The sequence below is a fragment of the Pongo abelii genome, chromosome 1 (genome assembly GCF_028885655.2).
Source record: "Pongo abelii isolate AG06213 chromosome 1, NHGRI_mPonAbe1-v2.0_pri, whole genome shotgun sequence".
NCBI lineage: Eukaryota > Metazoa > Chordata > Mammalia > Primates > Hominidae > Pongo > Pongo abelii.
The window spans coordinates 200021961-200045553 of record NC_071985.2 but is presented as its reverse complement, the minus strand read 5'-3'; the positions used below and the strand labels follow the sequence as shown (position 1 = coordinate 200045553).

General features: G+C 45.0%; 1 protein-coding gene across 7 annotated transcripts in view; it reads right to left on the bottom strand.

Annotated features, from left to right (window-relative positions):
• Positions 1 to 23593, bottom strand: part of CSMD2 (CUB and Sushi multiple domains 2) — a 664749-nt gene that overhangs the window by 4476 nt on the left and 636680 nt on the right. For 4 of the 7 annotated variants that reach the window (XM_054538082.2, XM_054538088.1, XM_054538098.2 and 1 more), the window contains 12 exons: positions 22751 to 22930; positions 22146 to 22319; positions 19058 to 19231; positions 18649 to 18722; positions 15414 to 15525; positions 14669 to 14848; positions 8797 to 8862; positions 6491 to 6652; positions 4922 to 5034; positions 2997 to 3084; positions 1345 to 1483; positions 997 to 1209 (listed from right to left, as the gene is read on the bottom strand). In XM_054538082.2, the coding sequence (XP_054394057.1) occupies positions 1050 to 1209; positions 1345 to 1483; positions 2997 to 3084; positions 4922 to 5034; positions 6491 to 6652; positions 8797 to 8862; positions 14669 to 14848; positions 15414 to 15525; positions 18649 to 18722; positions 19058 to 19231; positions 22146 to 22319; positions 22751 to 22930 (1622 nt within the window). In that variant the 3' untranslated portion in view covers positions 997 to 1049. Of the gene's footprint in view, positions 1 to 996; positions 1210 to 1344; positions 3085 to 4921; positions 5035 to 6490; positions 6653 to 8796; positions 8863 to 14668; positions 14849 to 15413; positions 15526 to 18648; positions 18723 to 19057; positions 19232 to 22145; positions 22320 to 22750; positions 22931 to 23593 lie in introns of those variants that run through there. The other 3 variants (XM_054538100.2, XM_024235315.3, XM_054538092.2) reach the window with 2 other exon arrangements.

Genomic DNA, 23593 nt, shown 5'->3' with positions numbered 1-23593 from the left:
GGGGAATTTTGTAAGTAAACCTGCCTAGGCTATGGTGCTCAGTTGATGGGTCAAACACCAATCTGGATATTGCTGTGAAGGTATCTTTTTAGATAAAATTAACTTTGAAATCAGTAGACTTTGAGTCTCCATAATGTGTGTGGGCCTCGTTCAATCAGCTGAAGGCCTTAAGAAAAAGACTGAGGTGCTCTGAAGAGGAAGGAATTCCGTCTCTGACTGCTTTCGGACTCAAGATGACAGCATCAACTCCTGCTGGAATTTCCAGCCTGCTGGCCTGCCCTGTAGATTTCCACCTTGCCAGCCAATTTCTTAGATGAGTCTCTCTCTCTCTAAATATATATTTATTTGTATTTCTATCTCTATATAACATTTACATATAGCTCTACAGAGATGCATATCTATATATAGATGGATAGGTATGGATATATCTTGATATAGGGGTATATGTATTGTGTTTATAGTGTATGAATGTGTATATATATATATATATATATATATACGATATACCTATATACAGATATATGTGCATCTCTGTATAGCTCTACAGATCTCCAGGGCTTGACTTCAACCAGAGGATGTATATATCCAGTTGGTTCTGTTTCACTAGAGAGAAACAGACTAATACATGCCGATGTTCTGCCAAGCCCGGGGGTGAGGAGCACAGTTTCTGGAGCCAGTCAGCCTGGGATTGGATTTTGACCCCACCCCTTCTGAGCTGTGTGACATTGCTCAAGTTAATTTCTATGCAGCTCAGTTTTCTCATCTGTAATGGGGCTCCCACTAGCTTCCACCTCACAGGGGGTGCAGGGATTCAATATATTAGATCCACAAAGGGCCTGGTTCAGTGCCTGATACACAATGATGCTCAGTGCACAGCTCTCCTCTTACTGGGTGTGTCTGTGTGGCATGTGCGACTCCGTTGGGTGGAGCCCCTGGCACGCACAGGTCCCTGTCTGTGCTTGTCATGGCCTGCCTTCCTCTCACACCCCTGCTTACCGGCTGCTGGAGGCAGGGCTCTCGGTGGCGGTGGTGGCAGCCAGTCCAGGTGGCTATACCGCTGTGCACACTGTGCTGACTGTGAACTCCGCCTCGCTGGCCATGATGTCTGTGGGCTGGATGTTGCGGTCGTACATCGGGTTCTCAAACGTGGCCCGAACATTGGTGTTCTCGTGGCCAGCGTAGCCATTGAAAGGAACTTTGGGTCTTCTCCTGGCAATAAAAGAGGAATTGACCACGGCATGAAAAGAGCGACACAGACAGGCTTAGGGGTCTGGTGCGGGGGGTGCTGGAGGGAGAGAGGGAGGGCCCGCCTGATGCCCGCCCTGCGTCCTTCCTGTGCGGTACCTGTGCTTGTAGAGATAGAGCACGAAGCCTGCAATGATGAGGGCGATGAAAGGCACCAGGATCGCGGCTGCCACTGAGCTGCTGTTGGAAGCAAAGTGGCGGCCAATGGACTCGGGGTCTGACTCCAGCAGCCTGAGGTCTGCACAGTCCCAAAGCAGAAAAGTCAAGTCACAAACACACAGTTTGAGGCTCTGTCGGCTACCCTCCCCGACTACACACTCTTGGGAAGCAGGGCTGCCACTCAGGGTGCTCCTCACTCCTGCTCAGCACGGGAGGCAGGTGTGCCCAGGGCTGCCCGCCTGCCTCCACGTGTGCACTCAGTCCTCGGGGGCAGGGTCTTGCATGAATCTGCCTTGTGCCGCTCAGATGGCACCCAGAGGACCATCCGCAGAGGAGCCTGAAACCATGGCTCAACAGAAACTCTTACAAGGGTGCAGCCCTTTAGAAATCTCTAAAGTTCTTCTGGCTGTAGCAGCCTTTTATCAGATGAAACCTTACAGGGACACCAAAATATAAGACAGATGAAGGCGAAACTGTTCTGGTTGAAGCTGAAGCATCTCCTTCTGGAAGACTGCCTCTCCTCCTTCTTTGCCCTCCCCCTGCAGACTGGGAAGGCTCAGAAGAACACAAGTAGACACTGTGGCCCCCGTAGGTACCCTGCTAACTGAGGGGCTGGGGCTCTGAGAGGGGACAGGATATCTGCTGTGGAGCCAAGAACAAAAGCTGTGATTTTCTAAGGCCTTTGCAGCGTGCCTGGTTGTCTTGGAGTAGGTGAAGCGTGCTGTGTGGAAGACAGTGGTCTCAGTCCATGCAGCTCATGAGGGCAGAGCTGGTGCAACTCTGGGGGAGGAGCAGTGTGGGTGGGAAAGGTGGGGGCAGACCGTGGCTCAGTCCAGAGAAACTTTCAGGAGCTCGGAGCCGGAGGACGTGCAGTGGACTTGCCTTGGCAGGCAAGGGCCCTGGCGACGGGTGGTGTCAGTGTCTGGGGTACAGAGAGGCGCTCACGCAACTGCGGCTGCCTCCTGTTTCCCCCTCCCCTGCTTCTGAGAAACCTGACCCCTCCCCCAACCAGAGTCTGAGGCTGGGCACTTGGAGGCTCCAGGCCAGGACCAGGCTCCAAGGTGTGGATGTTTGACATGGATGACAGGAAGCATGCTAGGTAAAGAGGCCAGTGAAGGACCAGGGAGGGAAGCGGCCTTGACGCTGTTTTCTCATCTGTAAAATGGGCACAAAACCAGTCTTCCAGGGCTGGGCTAGGGCAGAAACGACATCACAGTCAAGGCACCCTGAGAGCTCTAAGACACTCCACAACGTCGTTGTTCATTGAGGCAGGGGTGACACCCAGGGCTGGCTGGAGGGTGTGGCTGGGGGTTGTATCTAAGAGCCAATGTCCCTGGGGTTGGGGGCTCTCCTCTGCATGTCTGAGCAGGAAACTTTGTCAAAGGTTGAGTGGGTTATGCACATGTGTTTGCTTTTGGAGAGAGATTCCATGGCTTTTGTCAGAATCTCAAAAGGCGTCCCTGATCCCAAAGAGGCCAAAGCACCCCCGCCTCAGACTGTTCAACTTCCCCAGTCCTTTACCTGACCGCGGCACACACGGTTTCTCTCTCACCCACCCGGGCCCACACTTCCGGGGGACAAGCACTAGTTACCCAGTCTTTGAAAGCCGAACTGCCCAAAGCCTTGGCCCTTGACAGAGCCTTGGTAGATGAAGGTGCCTCCAGAGGATTCTGACGAGACCTGTGATGGTGGGGAGCACAGAGAGCAGGTGGGAGGCTGCTGGAAGGATCTAGAACTCCTCTCTCATCGTACATGCTGCCCAGCAGGTCAGAGTCACCCACTGACCTGCTGCTCCAACACACAGGGTTTGTTGTCTGCCCACACCCAGGCAAGGGTGGGTGTGACCGGGGAGCCCGGGGTGGGGCAGGGGCACCAGCTACATGTATGAGGTAGGAGGAAGATTTTATTTTCTACTGGTCAAATCACTTAATCTCTCTGTGCCTCAGTTTCTCATGTGCAAAATGAGAATAGTAACAGTACCTATGTCATAGGGTGGCTGTAAGGATTAAATGAGTTAATAAAGATGAAATACTTCAGAACACTTAATTTATAGGCCTTAGATGCATGGTAGCTGTTATTACTGTGATGAAAAACCACCTTTTCGAGCATTATGGAACACACAGAACCATGGTGAAAATGTCCCTTGCAGATTAAAGGTACTGGAGAGCTCGTCACAGTTCTAAGAGCTATTAATTTTTTAGGGGGCATAGCCGGGGACATAATTCCTGCCACTGATGCTCATGTGACAGATGCAGACCCCCAAATGTGCAGTCTGGGGCCGCAGCAGCTGAGGGCATGCTGTGAGGCTGCCTGCGCTCCTGGGTACTCCCAACCTATGCTCCATGGCTAGGAGCAGCCTCTGTCTGCCCTCCCCAGCTGTCCCCCCAAACACACCTCGCTGGCTATCGAAAGTCTCCATGCTTGTCTGGCATCCTAGGCAGTAGCTCCAGCTGTTCCTGGCCCTCTGGATCCCCGTCTTCATCTTCCCCTGCCCTGCACTGCTAGCTCCATGTCCCAGCTTTGACCATCCTGGATGGTGGAGTGTATTATCCCAGCTTTGACCGTCCTGGATGGTGGAGTCTATTGTCCCAGCTTTGACCCTCCTGGATGGTGGAGTCTATTGTTCCTGCACAGCTTTTGGGCCACGATGACTGACGCTGGCCCATACTTGGATTACGAAGGGGACCTACAGATACCCTTGGGCCTACCGAGGAACTACCTGTATGTGCCAGCCCCTGGAGAAGCCACTTGGTTCTCCTGATGTGTTTATAAAACAAAGTCAACTATGCCACAGTCCTTCACCAGCTGGTCCTGTCCATGAGAATGCACTGTGACTCCCTAGCTCTCTGCTACTCTGGTCTACCATGACCTCTCGCTTCATTCTATCCTTTCTCTTCTAGCTCCAGCAATCCAAGACAGAGAAGTGGAGGACGTGGTAGGGGATGCTATGCTTAACTCCACTACGTGTGAAATAGGAAGGTATGGCCAGAGAAATGTCACTGGAGATCCAGCTTCCACCTCAAGAAAACCCTAGAATAGAATGTCTTTTCCACAAGGGAATGCAAGAAAGTCCTATCCCTCTGCCATGTCCTGGTCTCTCAAGTTGTGCTAAATCACTCACAATCTGCATCCTCAAGTGTGAGCAGAAGTTCAATGTAGTCATGTGAGACTCACTGCCTTCTTCTAGCTCCCACCCACCACATCAATACCTTCAACTAGCCTGAATTCCCTCTGCCCCCGACCTCCATCCCTTGCTTTCTGTTCAAACAACAGAACTTATTCCAACTCTCTTGAATGTGGTGAACCTCTGGACTCTGAGTCTTCTGTCTTTTAAAATTTTTTCCTTTGCCTATTTCATTAGCAGATGAGGACCCTCTTGCTGCTCCTAGGCAGGGCCCCACAGAAAACCTCCTCCCAAGTTTCCAGATTGATCCTAGGAGTTTGCACACCCTTTCGTCCTCCTCTTCCCTGCCAGTGATCTGGGAATCAGGGGAGGAGGTGAGTTTGCTGAACTTACATGGCCATCTAAAGCCCAGTGATCATCTTTGAACTTATTCACAAAGATCTCCACAGGCCCTGTAATCTGGTACACCTGGAGTAGGAGATGGAAATCTTCTTTCTTGTAAGTTCCTGGGAAATAAAGTTCAGGGGTTACACATGAAAGATCTGGGAAAATTTCAAAACTCAAATTTGTGGGTTTGTGGGTGTGTTTCTGGATGGAATTTCATGTGTAGATGTTGATATAAACATTTCCCACATCCCTTTAAGTCGTAAGTGTAGTGTTGAGTGTGGGTTTGTGTAGGCTGAACGTGGTTATATGCAAGAATTATTAATATATGCGTATGTATGTTAATAATTGGATTACTGGGTTGAGGTTGTGATCCTATTGACACAGGCATGTGTGAGAATACGATTTTGTCTTTTAATCTGTCCACTAATGCATAGATAGTTCAATGGGTGCAATAGTTCATGATGGCCTGGGCATGGGAGCACGTGAATGTGTCTATTATCATGCGTGAAATGAGCAAATGTCATCCTGCAGTTGCGTAGGTGTGTGCACGTATGAATGCGTAGATAGGATTGTATGTGAGGTTGTGCATTAATATGTTCATTCACTCACACATTCGCTTATCTATCCATCTATTCAATAAATCCTTATTTTCTAAGATACTTACTTTTTCTGATGATAGAAAGATTGAAAATTGGGAAAATTTTAGAAAATGCCGAGATGCGTGAAGAAAAAATGATCTCTCCTGATCTCACTAAGAAATAACCACGTTACTGTAAATAATTCCAGTTTTCTTTCTTATGAATGTAATGTTTTCCTTTAAAACACTGGAGTCATATTTTAAATACATTATAATGAATGCATTTCCCTCAACACTGGCATAATATTTCATCTAGTAGATATACTATCATTAAAATACCCATTTCTCTATTTTAGGGAAATTTTCTAATTCCACTTTTTATATACTACAAATGGCCTTGTAATGGGAACAGCCTTTATTCATAAATGTTTGACTCCCTCCATATCTTATGATAAAAATTGTTAGAAATGTAATTAATGGGTCAATCATTTTCAAGGATCTTGATACAAGTCACCAAATTGTTTTCCCAGAACGGTACCATTTTAGAATTTGGCCTTCATGGCTGAACCCGACCTGTACTAAGTGTTATCGTTTAAAAACACTCTGAGTTGATGGTGTAAGTGGAAAATGACATTTTGAGTTTCCTTTTTTTTTGATGATTGCTGAAAAATATTTTTTCTTTTGTTTGTTGACTGATTGTACTTTGGATCCTGGGAAGTCTCTGCCCCTATTTTTGGTTCAGTTTAGGGATATCAGTCTTTTCTCTTTGTTTATAAGAGTTCTTTATATATTCAAGTTATTAATATTTGCCATTTAAACATTTCCCTTTAGTCCATGGTGCTTTATCATGTAAAGATGAATAGACACTTCCTCTTCCCTGACCACCAGACAAGTCTGAGCCTTGCATGACAGTATGATGCAATGCCATTAGGCTCATCCTTGCCAAGGGTGTGTGCCCATCCATCCTCCCGGCTTCCACAGAGGGGCATGCTCCTTACCAGCCAAGTGCAGCTCTACGCCACTGTGGTCAATCATGGTGGCATTGACCTTGCTGTTGGCCACTTGGAAGCCAGTCACTCTGAGCATGGCTGGTTGCTTCTTCCCCTGGTATTCATAGGCCCCTTTCCACAGGGAATTCTTGGCAAAAACATCCCCAGGAACTAGAGGAATTGAGAAATAGATGTGAGAGGGACTTTGTGTGTGCTGCCAGAATTGGGGTGACCTGATGACTGATCCCAGCCCACTCACTGCGATTGTTTCCTTTCCCCAATGTCTACCATGTGAGGAGGGTGGTAGAATGCTCTGGCCTCTTCTCCTCTTGTGTCTCAGAGTGGATGGATAGAGGGAACTGATAAATATCCACTCCCATGTTCATCGCAGCATCACTCACGATGGCCAAGATAGGGAAACAACCCAAGTGTCCGTGAATGAATGAACAAATAAAGAAAAGGGTATATATACATACACTATGGAATACTAGACAGCTTTTAAAAAGAAGGAAATTCTTTCATTTGCGGCAACATGTATGAACTGGAGGACATTATGTTAAGTGGAATAAGCCAGGCACACAAAGACAAATATCATATGATCTCACTTACATGTGGAATGTAAAAAAGTTGAACTCATTGGAGTAGAGAGTAGAATGATGGTTACAGAGGCTGGGGAAGAGTGGAGGGTGATGGGGAGATGGTCAAAGGGTACAAAGTTTCCATTAGACTGGAGATATAAGTTTTGGTGATCTACTGCATGGCATAGTGACTATAGTTAATAAGAATGCATTGTACATTTCAAAATTGCTGAAAGAGTAGTTTTTTTGTTGAGATGGGGTTTTGCTATTGTTGCCCAGGCTGGAATGCAATGGTGTGATCTCAGCTCACTGCAACCTCTGCCTCCCGGGTTCAAGCAATTCTCCTGCCTTAGCCTTCCAAGTAGCTGGGATTACAGGCATGCGCCACCATGCCCAGCTAATTTTGTATTTTTAGTAGAGACGAGGTTTCACCATGTTGGTCAGGCTGGTCTCGAACTCCTGACCTTAGGTGATCTGCCCACCTCGGCCTCCCAAAGCGCTGGGATTACAGGTGTGAGCCACCACACCCAGCCAAAAGAGTAGATTTTAAATGTTCTCATCACAAAAAAATGATAACTAGGTGAGATGATGGTTATGTTAATTAGCTTGATTTATTTATTCCATAATGTATACATATAGAATAACATCACATTGTACCCTATAAATATATGTTTATTATTTGTCAATTAAAATTAAAATTTTTGAAAAGATATAGAGAGGGAACTAGAAAGGAGTGAGAGAAAAAGGGAGGAGAAAAGGAAAGGTGTTTAAAAGATGGAGAAACGGAAGAGGGCAGAAGAGAGAGAAAACTGACATGTCAGTATAGCATGGTGAATCGGAACATGGGCAAATGAAGTCAGACAGACCCAGAGTCTAATCTTAGCTCTGTCACTTATCAGTTGTCTGATCATGTGCAAAAGCCTTAACTTTCTCCCTGTATAGGCTACACCTGTATTCCTATAAATGGTGGCCATCCCGTCTACCTTATCAGGGTTATTCTAGGGGTTAAATGACTAATGTTGTAAATTGTATGTTACATGATGTTGCATGTGTAAAAGCACCTAATCAGTGATAGCTACTAAAATTGTCATTTATCCCTGTAATCATTCTCTATGGCAATTATTATGATCTCTATTTTACTGAAGCTTAAGAGGTGAAGCTCGTTTGTCCAAGGACACAGCTGGTCAGTGACCAAAATGGTACTCAAATTGAGTTTCTGATGCCAAATCTAGCCTCGTTTCCTGCATAATACACATGCTAATGTGGTAAATAAAAGTAGAAGGTTCATAAAAGGATGTGATAGTCTCTAAGAATTTGGCATTGTTCAGGCCACATCTGCAGTCTGTGTTCAGTTCTGGATGTGATACTTGGAAAGACCCCAGACCTATCTTAAACTGTAACCATTTCCAGGAAGCTCCCTGGGCATGACCTGGGTCAATGTGTTTGTATGACCACACACTGGCCAGGAGGGGCTGTAGTAATCAACAGCTCCAGAGCTTCCAGTTGGAAGGCGCTGGCTCTTTCTTCCAGATGAAGTTTCTGCTTCCTTCAGGCTTACTTTCTTCTGAAGTCTGCCTGGGCTGGGGAGGTGGGTAGGGAAAGCCATCCAGATTTATAGATAGTTTTCATGCCCTTCCTCTAGGCACTCAGCAACTCTCAGCAACTCGTGTTTTCTGGCTAACTGTGTGAAAAAAAGTAACACCAGTTTCTTGAGCCAGTGATCTGGACCATACATACTTAAGGCTTGGGTGAGCGGTGGCTCCCGGGCAGTGTTGATGGGTCTCCCACTGGGCCGGACCTCTGCTGGGGAAAAAGAGTGGAAGAAAACAGGTTCAGCTTCTGGTTCATACTCTGTTGGAAAAATAATGGCCACCTGTCTGACCTTAGGTCAATGGGTTCTTTGAGATCTTGCTTTTGACTTATTTTTTTTAGACCAGGAGGTAGACTGCTTTGATGGTCTGATGATGCTATGGATCCCTCTCAGAATAAAAAATACAAAGAATTACAAAGGAAGTCCATTTTATTAGTTGGAATTCTTAAAATATTAGACAAGACACTAGGATATAGTGGTATATATGATTATTACTGCACTAATTAACGGGATCTAGCAGCGAGTCTAGAAATGACCATAATCTTGAAGTAGTCAGGAACATGAAAAATATTTCATGATATTGGTAGCAACTGGAATACATACAAAAATCTTTTCAATTTCTACTGGTGACAAAATCACAGGTGCTAACACTCCTAAGGGTTGTTGTCTACATTCCAAATTAAAGGAGATGCTACATTTCAGTAAGAGTAAAGGAAAAAAAGGTGTATATTTTCCCATCCAAGTGCACAGACTCCTGAATGCCCTCATTGAAAACTTTGGGGAGGCTGACGCAGGAGAATGGTGTGAACCTGGGAGGCAGAGCTTGCAGTGAGTCAATATTGCGCCACTGCACTCCAGTCTGGGCAACACAGTGAGACTCCATCTCAAAAAAAAAAAAAAAAAAACAAAACAAAAAAACAAAACAAACAAACAAAAAAGTCCTGTCCTCGACTGTGCTTTCCTTCCAGATGCCTCGCATGAAGGAGGAACTTCTACCCATCAACGGTGAGCTCCGTGAGCCCTGGTGGGGGTTGCAGAGGAGTGCCTTCCTCCCTTGGAATGGTGAGATTAAGACCAAGAAGCCCTCACAGGCAAAGCAAAGGGAAAAGCTTTAGGCCTGAGCCAGACGGCCAAGGTTCAGGTCCCAGCAGTGCCACTTAATGACTGCATGACTTTGACTAGTAACTTCACCACTCAGAGTCTTTGCCTCCTCATTTGAAACATGGAAAAAACTGAAACATACCTCACAGGTCTATGCTGAATAAATGAGGTTATGAACAGGAAAGTCATGGTCAGTAAGTATTAATGTCTTTTCTTCTTTTGCAGAGAAACAATAGAAAATCTGCCTTGTCGCCATTAAGGGCAGACTCCCCACTGTCTGCCTTGGCGGGGAGCACAGCTTTAGCAAATCTCCTTCAACTCTGGAGGTCAGCTATGCCTGAGTATACAGAATGCTGTGGAGAAAGTTTCTGCAGTGACTCAATGCAAGTGTACTTCTGAACAGAATGCTTTATCGTCTTAGGTTTCATAAGATGAATGGAGCAAAGAAGGAGAAAGCGTCTTATGTGTGAGGTACTGTGATAGGCACTTCTTCATTTACTCCTGCTCTTGAAACTCTGAAGTAGAGATTATTGTCCCCATTTTACAGCAGAGAAACTTTTTGAGAGGCAGAGAAATGAAAGGGCTTGCTCAAGATCATACAGTAAGGGGTTGAATTCAGCTGCCTCTAAAACATTATATATTTTTAAATAAAAGTAGCTATAAAATAGATTAAAATATTTAAGAATAAATGTAACCAAACAAATGCAAGATTTGTACACTGAAAAATATAAAGCATCATTGAAAGAAATTAATTATCTAAATAAATGGAAAGACATCACATGTTCATGGATTGGAAACCTTAATATTGTTCAGATGGCAATACTCCCCAAATTGATCTACAGGTTCAGTGAGATTCCTGCCAAAATTCCGGCTCTCTAGTTTGCAGAAATTGACAAGCCAATCTTAAAATCTGTACAGAAACAAAAGGCAAAACAATAGGCAAACAATCTTAAAAAAGAACAAAGTTGGATAATTGATACTTCCCAATTTTTTTTCTTTTCTTCATTTAAAAAAATTTATTTTTATTTAGAGACAAAGTCTTACCCTGTTATCCAGGCTGGAGTGCAGTGGTGTAATCATAGCTCACTGTAACCTCCAAATCCTGGGCTCAAGTGATCCTTCCACCTCAGCCTTCTGAATAGCTAAGACTACAGGCATACACCACCACTCCCGGCTAATTTCTTTACTTTTATTTTTTTGTAGACATGTAGTCTCCCTAGGGTGCCCAGACTGGGACACTTGTCAATTTGAAAACTTACTACAAAGCTAAAGTAAGCAGGGCTGGGTGGTAATGGCATAAAGATAGTCATAGAGATCAATGGAATAGAATAGAGAATCCAGATATAAACTCATACATTTATGGTCAAATGATTTTTGACAGGAGTGTCAAGACAATTCAATAGGGAAAGAATAGTCTTGCCAACAAATGGTGCTGGAACAACTGGATAGCCACATAAAAAAGAATGAGTTTGGATTCTAACCTAATATCATAAAAAATTAATTCAAAATGGATCAAAGACACAAATGTAAGCAGTAAAACTATAAAACTCTAAGAATAAAACATAGGCATAAATCTTTGTGACCTTGGATGTGTCACAATTTCTTAGATATGACAGCAAAAGCATATGCAACCCCCAAAATAGAAGAGTTAGATTTTATCAAAATTAAAAACACTGGTGCTTCAGAGAACACCAACAAGAGAGTGAAAAGACACCCCATGAAATGGGAAAAAATGTGCAAATCGTGTACCTTATAAAGACCTTGTATTTTAGATAGAGGAAGAACTCTTTCAACTCAACAATGAAAAGATAAGTCAGTAAAAAATGGACAAAGGATTTGAATAGACATTTCTCTAAGGAAGACATACACATAAAAAAGTGCTGAGCACCATTAGCCATTAAGGAAATATAAATCATTTTTGCACAATGATACAGGCAACAAAAGCAAAAGTAGACAAATGAGATTACATCGAACTGAAAAGCTTCTGCACAGCAAAGGAAACATCAACAGAGTGAAGAGGCAACCTATGGAATAGGAGAAATTGTTTGCAAACCACACATCTGGTAAGAGATTAACATCTAAGGAACATACAGAAGGAACTAAAACAACTCGATAGCAAGAAAATAAATAACCTGATTTAAAAACAGGCAAAGGACCTGAACAGACATTTCTGAAAAGAAGATATATAAATGGCCAACAGGTATATGAAAAATGCTCAACATCACTGACCATCAGGGAAATGCCAGTGAAACCCACAATGACATATCACCTCCTACCTGTTAGAAGGACTATTATAAATAAGATTAAAGATAACAAGTGTTGGTAAAGAGGTGGAGAAAAGGAAACTCTTGCACATTGTTAGTGGGAATTTAAGTTAATATAACCATTATGGAAAACAGTATGAAGGTTCCTCAAAAAATTAAAAATAGAACTACCATATGATCCAGCAATACCATTATGGAGTATATATCCAAAGGAAACAAAATCAGTAAGTCAAAGAGATATCTGTACTCTCATGTTTATTGAAGCATTATTCATAATAGCCAAGATATGGAAACAACCTAAGTGTCCATCAGTGGATGAATGGATAAAGAAAACATGGAATATATACACAATGGAATACTATGCAGCCTTAAAAAAGAAAGAAATTCTGCCATTTGTGACAACAGGGATAACCTGGAGGACATTATGTTAAGTGAAATAAGCCAGGTACGGTAAGACAAATACTGCACAATATCACTTATCTGTGGAATCTAAAATAATTGAACTAATTAATAGAAATAGAGAGTAGAATAGTGGTTACCAGGGGCTAGGGTGGGGTGGTACTGGGGGATTGGAATTGGAAAGATGTTGGTCAAAGGGTACAGAATTTCAGTTAGACGGGGAATAAGTTCAAGATCTCTTGTACATCATGGTGACCATAGTTAATAACAATGTACTGTGTACTTGAAAATTACTGAGTCGATTTTGTGCTCTTACCACAAAAAATGGCAAGTATATGAAGTTAATTGACATGTTAATTAACATGACTTTGCCACTCCACAATGCACACATATATCAAAACATCATGCTGTACACTCTACACATATACAACTTTTATTTGTTAATTAAAAAATAATTGGATGAAAATTCAAACAAACAATAAAAAACACCACAATGAGATACCACTTTGTGCCCACTGACGATGGATACACTAAAACAGGATGGACAAGTGTGGGGAAGGATGTCGAGAAATTGGACCCTGATGCATTGCTGGTGGGAATAACATGGTGCAGGAATTTTGGAAAACTTTCGCAATTCCTCAAAATATTATACATAGAGTTACTGTTTTCCTAGGTATGTCCCCAGGAGAACTGAAAACATATTAGAACAAAACATGTACATGTATGTTCACAGAAGTATTATTTGTAATAGCCAAAAAGTGGAAACAGCCTAAACAGCCATCAACAGGTGAATGGATAAACAAAAAGTGATGTCCATATGATGAAATATGATTCACGCATAAGAAGGAAAGAAATTCCGACAGATGCCACAACATGGTTAAATCTTGAAAACATTATGCTAAGGGAAATAAGCCAGACACAAAAGAACAAATATTGTATGATTTCACTAACATGAGGTACTTAGAATAGGCAAATTTACAGAAGCAGAAAGTATGATAGCAGTTACTATGGGCTAAGAGAAGGGAGAAATGGGCAGTTATTGTTTAATGGGTATGGAGTTTCTGTTCGAGATAATGAAAAAATTCTGGAAATGGATAGTGGTGATGGCTGTGCAGTATCATAAACATAACTGATGCCACTGAATTGTACACTTAAAACTGTATATTATGTATATTCTATCACAATAAAAACTTAATAAACGTACTTCAGTAAATGTACTTTATATCACTACTGTATGTGGAAAACAAAAGACATTTCCAAGTGATACCATGAAAATAAAACACCGTTAGTAAGTTCTAGCTCTGATACAGTCTCTGACCCTGAAGGCTTCCCTCTGAGTGGCAGGATAGCAAAATAGTCATAGATCCTAAAGTTAGACCATCAGGCTATGGATCTTCAGCACTTAACCTTTCTCAGCTGGGGACCTTGGACACATTAATTAACTTCTCTGTGCCCTAGTTTCCTCATATATTAAATAGCCTCATAGGATCTTGTGAAGATTAAGTGAGTTGAAACATACAAAGCACTTAGCACAATGCCTGGTATCTGGTGAGGTGAGTGCCTATCAGAGAGTTTAATGCTATTCCAGCACTGAACTAATCCTTTAACCTTAATCCTTTCCCTCAAGACTGGACTCAGATATCACCTTCTCCAGGAAGTCCTCCCTGACTTCTCCTTTCCCCCACTTTAGTGCCCTTCCTCCTCATTCCTACAGCATTTGGCACATCTCCATGTTCCTCCAAGTACTCCAAATATAAAATCTGATAACGTGTCTGTCTTCCACATGGCAGAGTTGTATCTTTCCCCTCTGAATCCCTCCTGCCTAGTGCAGGCATGGGGCCACATGAACTCTCAATAAATAGAGAACGAGTGAAGAAGAGGGGAAGGGAGATCTGGGACATCCTGGTAACCCCTAGGGACCTACAGGCGGGTGCTGTTTTATCAAGGGTGCAATATGTGTAATGCGTCACTCCAGTTTGGTGGAAGAAAGCACGTTCCTCTGCCTGATGATGAAATGTGATCCTGTGAGTGTTTCAGCCCAGGCAAAAGGGGCAACCCTTGGGGTGGGTTGAGTATGCACCTTTTTAGACCGCTCTGGTTTGCTCTTCTAGACTCAAAACCTTAGAAAATCAGAAGCAGGATCCAGCTCCTCGAAATGCAATTCCTTCCTTCTCTTTTGCCCTCTTTCAGCTCAAGTTCAGCCAGCACTTTCAGCCTCCCACCCTGGAGAGCTTCCCCGAGCAGTCACACTCACCCAGGCAGATGGGTGGCTTGCCTGTCCAGCTGCCATCCGCCTTGCAGGTGCGGTGCTCGGAGCCACCCTTGAGGGAGAAGCCCTCCTGGCAGGAGTAGATGAGCGTGTAGCCCATGGAGGGCAAGTCCAGGGCCCCGACGTTGGCATGCGTTGGCGTCTCTGGCTGCCTGCAGTGGTGGGCTGGATGAGAGGAAAGACCTTGTTGGGCTGGAGGAGATTAGGGGCTTCAGGGGCCCTTTCGACCATTCCCCTGTTCTTAGACAGAATATCCTCTTCCTTTCCCTTCCAGTCCCTTTCATGCCAAGCATCCCCCTCCCTAATCCTCCACCCTAACCCAAGTTCTGTGTCTAGAGGAATGGCCAAGATGGAGATCATGTGGATATCAGCTTGGTTGACTCTGGGCGGGCGGAACCTAAGCCTGCAGCACTTCCTGAGGGGTAAAGGAGTAACTGGGTCAAAAGCTTGATATGTCCATCCTGAGGCCTGGCCTTGTAGTTGTTAGTTTTTGCTGCTGCCACTGGATAGCTTTTCTTTGCTAAGGCATGGGGATTGCCTTCCAATATCAGAAAGGCTTTTGTGTGGAAGTCTTCTGTGAGGCCCCAACGTGTAAGGACTACAAAGAGATCGATGTCGGTTCGCATGGGGAGTTGTAAGCTCCCTGTCATTCAGAGCATTCAAGCATGTCCCAGATGCACAGCTGGGGCAAGAGGAATTTTCTTGGGATGTGGGTGAAGTCTGCACTCACGGACACAGTCAGGTGGGGTTCCACTCCAGGTCAGGTTTGGGAGGCAGGTCCTGGTGGTGGAACCCTGAAGCAGGTAGCCTTTTTGACAACGGAAGAGGACTGTGCTTCCAACCTGTGGCAAGATACAAAGTCCCATCAGCCCCTTCCTTTCAGCAGTGCTTCCTACATCTTTCCCTTGACCACTTTCGCATGGCCCAACTCCTCCCGCACTGTTGCCTGCAAAACTCTTCTTCTGATTCTCTGCCTGGTTAAATTTTCTTCCTCCTTTGAGGCAGTTGATACGATGCCTCCTCCACAAGGTCTCATCTAATACCCCGAACAAAGTTGTAATATTACACTCTGTTGTGGACACAGTGCCTGATTCAGAATCAGAAGACCCTGGATCTGAGTTCTGGCTTCTGCATTTACTCAGGACAGGCTGCATGGAACTCTGTAAACCTTAGTCTTCCTAAGGATACAGTGGGGATGACCATCCTTGCCACAATCACACTGGAATGTTGTGACACTCAAATGCGATGGCGGATTTGACAGCATTTTACAAAATGTGAAGAAGAGTGCAAATTAAATATTGTGTGTGTGTTCCTCTCCTCGATGAAATTGCAAATTCTTTAAGGATGGGAGACTTGTCTTTACAGATATGGCCCCCATAGAATCTGTTGAACGAACTGCCACCCTCCCTCCCTGATCTGCTCAGTTATGTTCCCCACCTTAACCCTCCACCAGCCCCTCACTGTACAACTCAACACACTGCAACCATGGGCTCCATCTCTCCCTACCCAATCCACTTGGTGTAATGCGGCTAGATCTGTTTCCTACACTGCAACTCGGATTATAGTACTTCCCAGCTCAAACACTTATGTGTCCCTATTACCTACTGGAGCATGTGCAAATGCAATGTGTAACTCTTAATTTCCACTCCCTTCTTCCATGCTGAACACTTTTTTGTCTTGGATTTCATCATTTGACTTAGCAAATGGCACCTTTATCCATGCAGTTGGGAAAATAAAAAACCTCAAGACATCTTTGATCCCTTCGACCCCACAATCCATCCCATCAATGAGTCCTCTTGGTTCTGCCTACAAAATGTATCCTGAACAAGCGTTCAGGATCACTTCTCACCTTCTTTTTCCCTGGAGTCATGACAACAGTGTCCTCCTTGTCTAAGTGCTTCTATTCTCAATTCCCTGATATTCATTCTCTACTCAGCAGCCTGAGTAATATTTCAAATGAAGAATCAGATTGTGTCACCTTCAAATGGCATTTCAGAAAATCCGAAATACTTATCACGGCTTCAAGGCCCTGCATGACCTGTCCCATGCTGCTGCCTTTGCAAAAATTATGTGATATCTGACATACACAAAATAATATATGGAACACATATAAAGTATAATAATAAAATGGATATTTTAGATTGAATCCACCATGCAACTTAAGAGCTATGGACATGGTTGTATTGTTCTAGGGGCTCTTTCCCCGCTCTGTTCCTCAACACCCCTCCATAGTAATGGCTGTCTTGAAATTTGCGTTAATTTCCTTGCCTTGTTAAAAAACGATCCTATCACATATGTGCATACGTACCTCTAAACAATTTAATAAGTTTTTGCTGGTTTTAATATTTATAAAAGTAGTGTCATGCCACCTTTGCCACTTGATAGTATGTTTCTAAGATTCATCCATGTCATGCAGAGCTGTAATTCATTCATTTTCTTTGCTGTATAATAATCCATCACGTGACTATACCTACAAATTTCCTGTTTCTTGGTGACATGTGCGAGAGTGTCTCTGGGATATGTTTGCAGAGGTGGAACTTTTGGGTCATAGAGTATGTGTATGTTTAACTTTATACACCAGGACCAAGCTGTTTTCCAACCTAGCCTCGCTCTTGACTCCATTTCCTTCTCCTCTCTCACGGGGCTGCAGACTTGCTAGCTGGCCTGTTTTCCAGGCCCCCAGGCTGCTAAGCACTTCCCTCAGCACTCCTTTGCACCAGACCTTTGTTCAGCCAGGAACGTCACCCTGCTCTGCACAGGGCTAGCCCTTCTCATCATGGAGGCCATAGTTCAAATGTCACCCTTCCCTAACCACCTTTCCTAAAATGGTAACCCACCCCGTTCATACCCCTTTATATCACACTGTGTAGTGTCTAGTGCTCTCAGAAGCTAGCTCGTTTATTTATTTGTTTATCGTCTTCAGCCAGGCAGCTCCCTTCAAACAGGCACCCAGCCTGTCCTGTTCCCACTGTATTCCTAGCTCCTAGAACATTTCAGGGCCATAAGCATGTGCCGAGTGAGTACAGACTAAGCGAACAGTGTTCACTTAGTGAACAGACTAGATCCCAGCCTGTCATGTCCAGGTGTGTCCGATATTTTCCTGGACAAGTCTTGGACTCCAGCTAATTGTCCTGCCTTGAACACACCCATTCTTCCTTATTTTTTCTTTTTTTTTCTGAGACCGAGTCTCGCTCTGTTGCCCAGGCTGGAGTGCAGTGGTGCGATCTTGGCTCACTGCAAGCTCCGCCCCCTGGGTCCACGCCATTCTCCTGCCTCAGCCTCCCGAGTAGCTGGGACTACAGGCGCCCGCCATCATGCCCGGCTAACGTTTTGTATTTTTAGTAGAGATGGGGTTTCACCGTATTAGCCAGGATGGTCTCGATCTCCTGACCTCACGAGCCACCCGCCTTGGCTTCCCAAAGTGCTGGGATTACAGGCGTGAGCCACCGTGCCCGGCCATCCTTTCCTCTGTTCAATGTGTCCCAACCCAGACTGTCCAGGTTCTCTCCTTCCAAAGGTCATCTGAGGTGTGTCCGCAGGGCCTGTGTCCTGATGGGCCAGGCATGCCAACGGGCCTGCCTCCTGTGTGGCACATGCTTGTTGCCACTGTGCATGAGCCCAGTGTCTGTGGGTGGGGTGGGCACCTTGAGAACAGAGGTCTGTCTGTCTCACTCATTTCCGTATTTCCACAACCACCCTGCCCGGGGTTGCTGGGAAGTGTTCATGGAACTGAATGCCATCTGTCCTTCCTCATCAGTTTCTCTGATGGATGTTAGGGTCCTTCTGTCTCTGCAGGGTGTTCCTATGGAGCACTGTTCAAAGAGGCAGAGGCCTTTCTTTCTGCGCTTTCCAAGCTCTTGTCCTCCCCGAGTGCTGTCCTGAGGAAGGTCCCTGGGTCCTCTTATGTTGACAGTGACAGGAAGGGATAGGATGTAGGAAGGCCCTATCTTGGCTGACCTCCTTACCTGGTAGCCCTGAGAATTGTTCTGTATCCCAAACTGTGGCACACCAGGGTCTGCACACGTGGTCAGGGTCGGATCTGGATGGCCAAAACAAAGACACAGATCACGTAGTCATGGAAGCCTTCACGGCCTCATCTCACTCTGGGAAATAGGTGTAGAAAAGAAAATGGGGCCACATCCTGACTTCCCTGCCCACTGAGATCCCCACCTGAGCCTTGGCCCTGGCCGCCTATTTGACTCCTCGAAGCGCACTAGCTCTGGCTATTTTACATCCTGCTGCAGAAGCTCAGAGGAGATGTTCCCCTTTGCAGATGAGACCACTGAAGATAGGGAAGGAATGTAATCATCTCAGACCCAAAAGAAGGTCCCTCCACCCCAGCCAGGATGCTCTCTGCCCCAGATGACCTCTCACCTATGCAGCTGGGCTGGGTGCCACTCCACGTCCCATCTGACTGGCAAAACCTGCGTGGAGAGCCCACCAGCACCAGAGGGGGATGGCAGGAGAAGGAGACAGATGACCTGTAGGAGAAGCCTCGGTCCTCTCTCCTCCCACGGGGCGGGACACCAGGATCCCCACAGAACACAGCTGGGAAGACGAAGGAAGAAAGGCAGGTCTAAGTTGCTTTCCAGAACCCAGTCTTCCAGTCCCACACCCCCACCTTTGTTCTTTGCACTGTTCCCTTCCTGGTTGAGCTTGAACTCTGGGAACCGGGGCAGCCCCAGGTAGGTGCTTCCACCTGCTGCGGTGCTGCTGCTGACGGGGGCTTCCTCTCCCTTCTACATTCCAAGTGCCTATTAATACTGATCCAAGTAATGGAGTAACATTACAGGAAGTTGAGAACATGAAAGAAAAATGAACGACAACCCCACTATCCAAAACTTTTTTTCCATTTTCACGCACACTCTTTTCCAATCTTTGTTCAGTTGTATGTAAACTTGTGCGGAGTGGCAAACCCAAGCCCATGTGATTATAAATCTTGTTTCATTCACTTAGCATTATCTTGTAAACATTTTCTATGTTTATGACATCATCATCACTTATTGGCTACACAATTAGCAACAGGTAGTTGTACCATAATTATATTTTATCATAACCCTTATATTGGGCCTTTTCTATTATACAGTTATATATAACTCTTCTTTCACATGTATTGTTTTCTTTTTTGTTTTTTCTTTTCATATGTATTACTTTCTTAGAGAATTCTCTAGGAGTGAACTTATTATTTTTAAAGGGTTGAACATGTTCACAGCTCTTGATGTGTAGTGTCAAATGTCTTTCCCCAAAGGATAAACACATTTACACTGCGGTAGGTAGTGTATGGGTGTACCCATTTCATTCAGGCCATGTTAACATCAGGGAGTGCCATTAAAAATTGACTACCAAATGCAAAGCTCACCATGATATCACTTCAAGCATTGCTTTATGCTATGATGCAAGTGTGTGTGTGTGTGTGTGTGTGTGTGTGTGTGTGTGTATGGAGTCATGAGGTACATAACCACATGCAAAATAAAATGAAGCTGGACCTGCATCCTCTGCCCTGAAGGTTGGGGAGTCTATGCTGACCTATTAGAAGTCAGTTTAAGAATCGACTGATGGGAAGTTACTGTATCCAGAAGGAGGCAACTGAAAGAACCAGAAACACAAACAGCTGACAAGTGAAGAGCAACTGGCGTGGCCTTTCTCATAAGCAATGTGATGCCAATTAAAGTAATGAGCTATCTTTTAAAGTTCCTCAGGCTGGTAAATATTTAAAAATACTGGCACAATCCATTGTTGATGAGGGTGTGCATCCAGAAACATTCTCATTAACTGCTGTGGGGAATGTAAATTGGGACAGTTTCTAGAAGACAGTTTGACAACATATGTCAAGAAGGGAGGCATGACTGCCCTCGGCCCAGCACTCTCATGCCTAGGGCTTTGCTGCAGGAGTAAAGAAAGGCATTTTTTTTTTTTTTTTTTTTTGAGATGGAGTCTCGCTCTGTCGCCCAGGCTGGAGTGCAGTGGTGCGATCTCGGCTCACTGCAAGCTCCGTCTCCTGGGTTCATGCCATTCTCCTGCCTCAACCTCCCGAGTAGCTGGGACTACAGGCGCCTGCCACCACACCCGGATAATTTTTGTATTTTTAGTAGAGACAGGGTTTCACCTTGTTAGCCAGGATGGTCTCAATCTCCTGACCTCGCGATCCACCCGCCTTGGCCTCCCAAAGTGCTGAGATTACGGGCATGAGCCACCGCACCCAGCCAAGAAAGGCAATTTTCAGGAATACATATTGCAGAACTGCTTCTAACATGATTAAGTTGGAGATAATCTAAATTCATCACCAGTGCAAAAAGATTAAATAACTTGTATCTACAAGGAAATTCTTTAAAGCCATTAAAAATGATGATGCATAGATCAGTAAATATTGATAAAGAAAGGTAGAAAGGTATTGATGGAAAGGTTTTGGTGGCCTATCAGTGAATACAAATTATGAAACAGTATGTACAGCATGAGCCAATACCAGTTCTAGAAAATGTATACATATCACTATCTATTCAAAAATGCACAGTGATTCACATGGGACACCATCAAAAGCTGAACTGTGGTTATCATTGGAAAGTGTGAGTTCAGATGACTTTTACTTTCTTTTTTGTAGTTTCTAATGGGTAAAATTTTTTTCATGATGACCATAATTCATTGTTAAAAGGCACTTCAGCTATTTCTCCAGAGGAAAAGCAAGGTTGTTGCGCCCAGACTTGACCCTGGTAGTATGTGAAGGTTGGAAAGGGTAACATTGCACCAAATACCTGTGTCCAGTTTTGAGCTGCTGGCCCTAATCTCTGAGGAAATCCCCAGATGGAAGCAAATTTTCAGAGGAACCCAAAACAGTATCATGAGTATGTGGATAGTTTTCTGCAGAATTAGATAAATGGCAATTAGAAAAATACGTCCTACTGTTCGTCCAAAGCACAGGCATGGAGAAAACCTTCCAGAGCCCATTCACGGGGTGTGACAAGAATATGTGACCCGGAACCTGCATACTGGGGATCTCAGTAAAGAGTAAGCCCTGGAATAGATTTGGGGCTCCTCAGGATACAACTGGGCCAGGTAGATAAAAAATAAAGCAACTCACCAGAAAATCACAGGTTTCCCAGAAGTCTTTTCTGTGCAGGTCATTTTTCATGAAAACAGACACGTATCTAGCACTGGGAACCCCCAGATCTTTGAGTACTATTCCATACAGTTAACAACCCTTCAGGTAAAAAAAAAACACCCCCAATATCTCTAGCTTAATTTCCTTCTGCTACTCTAGACAGTATCTGACACCAGGGCTCAATTAAGGGTCCTCATTTTCATCCTTTCCACTTCCTTCCATCTTTAATAGTGTCTTTGATGAAGCTCCTCCCTGGTTTTGGGGAGGGGACTACCTATTCTAGGCCTTCCAGCCACAAAGCTCCGAGGAGGCAAGGGGAAGGAGCTATTGAATAGGAAGCACCAAAGTCCCTTGTAAGCAACTTACGGAAACACTGAGGCAGCTCTCCGGTCCAGGACCCATTTCCCTCACAGGTGAGCACCGCGGGCAGGGAGAGCTGGTACCCCTCCAGGCAGGCATAAGTCACACTTGAGCCCCACATGAAGTCAGACCCCACCACCTTCCCATTGGGGATGAGCGGAGGTGGCTTGCACATGAGAGCTGGAGGGAGACCAAAGCAGGCTGAGTTCTGATGCTGTCCTGGGAAACCAGCCCCCGTCACCATCATTGATATCACCGACTACCCTGCACCCACCTAAAGCCTGGGCTAAACAGGAAGAACCAGAATGGGGCCCTCTTACTGTGGGAGTTCTGATCTTTTTGTACCTTACAATGCCCTCTCTCAAGTGTGACAACCCAGTCCTCTGTTTGCGCGACCCTTCCCTCAATGTTCATGGCGCAGGCCTTATCTTGGTACTTCTGATTCGCTCCTGGCAGATGTTCAGGGGCCAGTTTTCTCACCTTGCACATCCCCTGATAAGATGTTAGGGCTGGCCTTTCACCCCTCTCCCTTCTAGAGAGATGCTCAGGGCCTACATCTCACTTTTGTATCTTCTTTGGCCCTCTGTCCACATTTGCAGCCCCAGACACACCTTTGCAGACAGGCTTGGTTCCATTCCATGTCCGGTCCTTGGTGCAGCTCAGCAGAGATACTCTATGTGACTCCATCATATAGCCAGGGACACACTGATATGTCACAGTTTTGTTGTACCTGAAGTCATTGCCCAGCCGAAGGCCATTGGCTGGAATCCCAGGGTCACCACAGTTTATGACTAGGATAAGAGAGATACAGCATTGTTCACTCCTGGCCAGGACCCCACTTCTCCTCCAGTACCATCCCTATCACTCCCTACATGCATCCAAGAAGGGAAACTGTCAGATCAGGGATGCCCTGTCTCCTCACAGGATCCCAGTTGGACATTACCCATTCTAAATTTCTTTTTTTTTTTAAGTCAGGGTCTCACTGTCACCCAGGCTGGAGTGCAGAGGCACAGTCATGGCTCACTGCAGCCTCGAACTCCTGAGCTCATGCAATCCTCCCACCTCAGCCTTCTGAGTAGCTGGGACTACAGGCATGAGCCACCACACCCAGCTTGCCCATTTTAAATTTTGTTTGGTCAAATCCCTGGCATTAGCCCTGTCCTTGCCCACACTCTCCTTATGCACCGCTGCAACTTGGGCTACGAAGATTCACCTTATTCAAAGTGCCCCCTCTAAGAGGAAGTATCCAGAGGGCTCAGTTCCTAAATGAAGCTGGGGCCCAGGGAAAGGGAGTTTTCTGTTTGAAGAACCTAAGGTATATTAATGAACCACATAAGACAATTGATTTGTCTGCTGAGGGGTACATCTTATCACCGCTGTTGTACCTAGGAGTTCTCTGTAGGCCCAACAGCACCTACAGAGGACTCCTAGGGACAACAGCCTGGAAGCAGGGT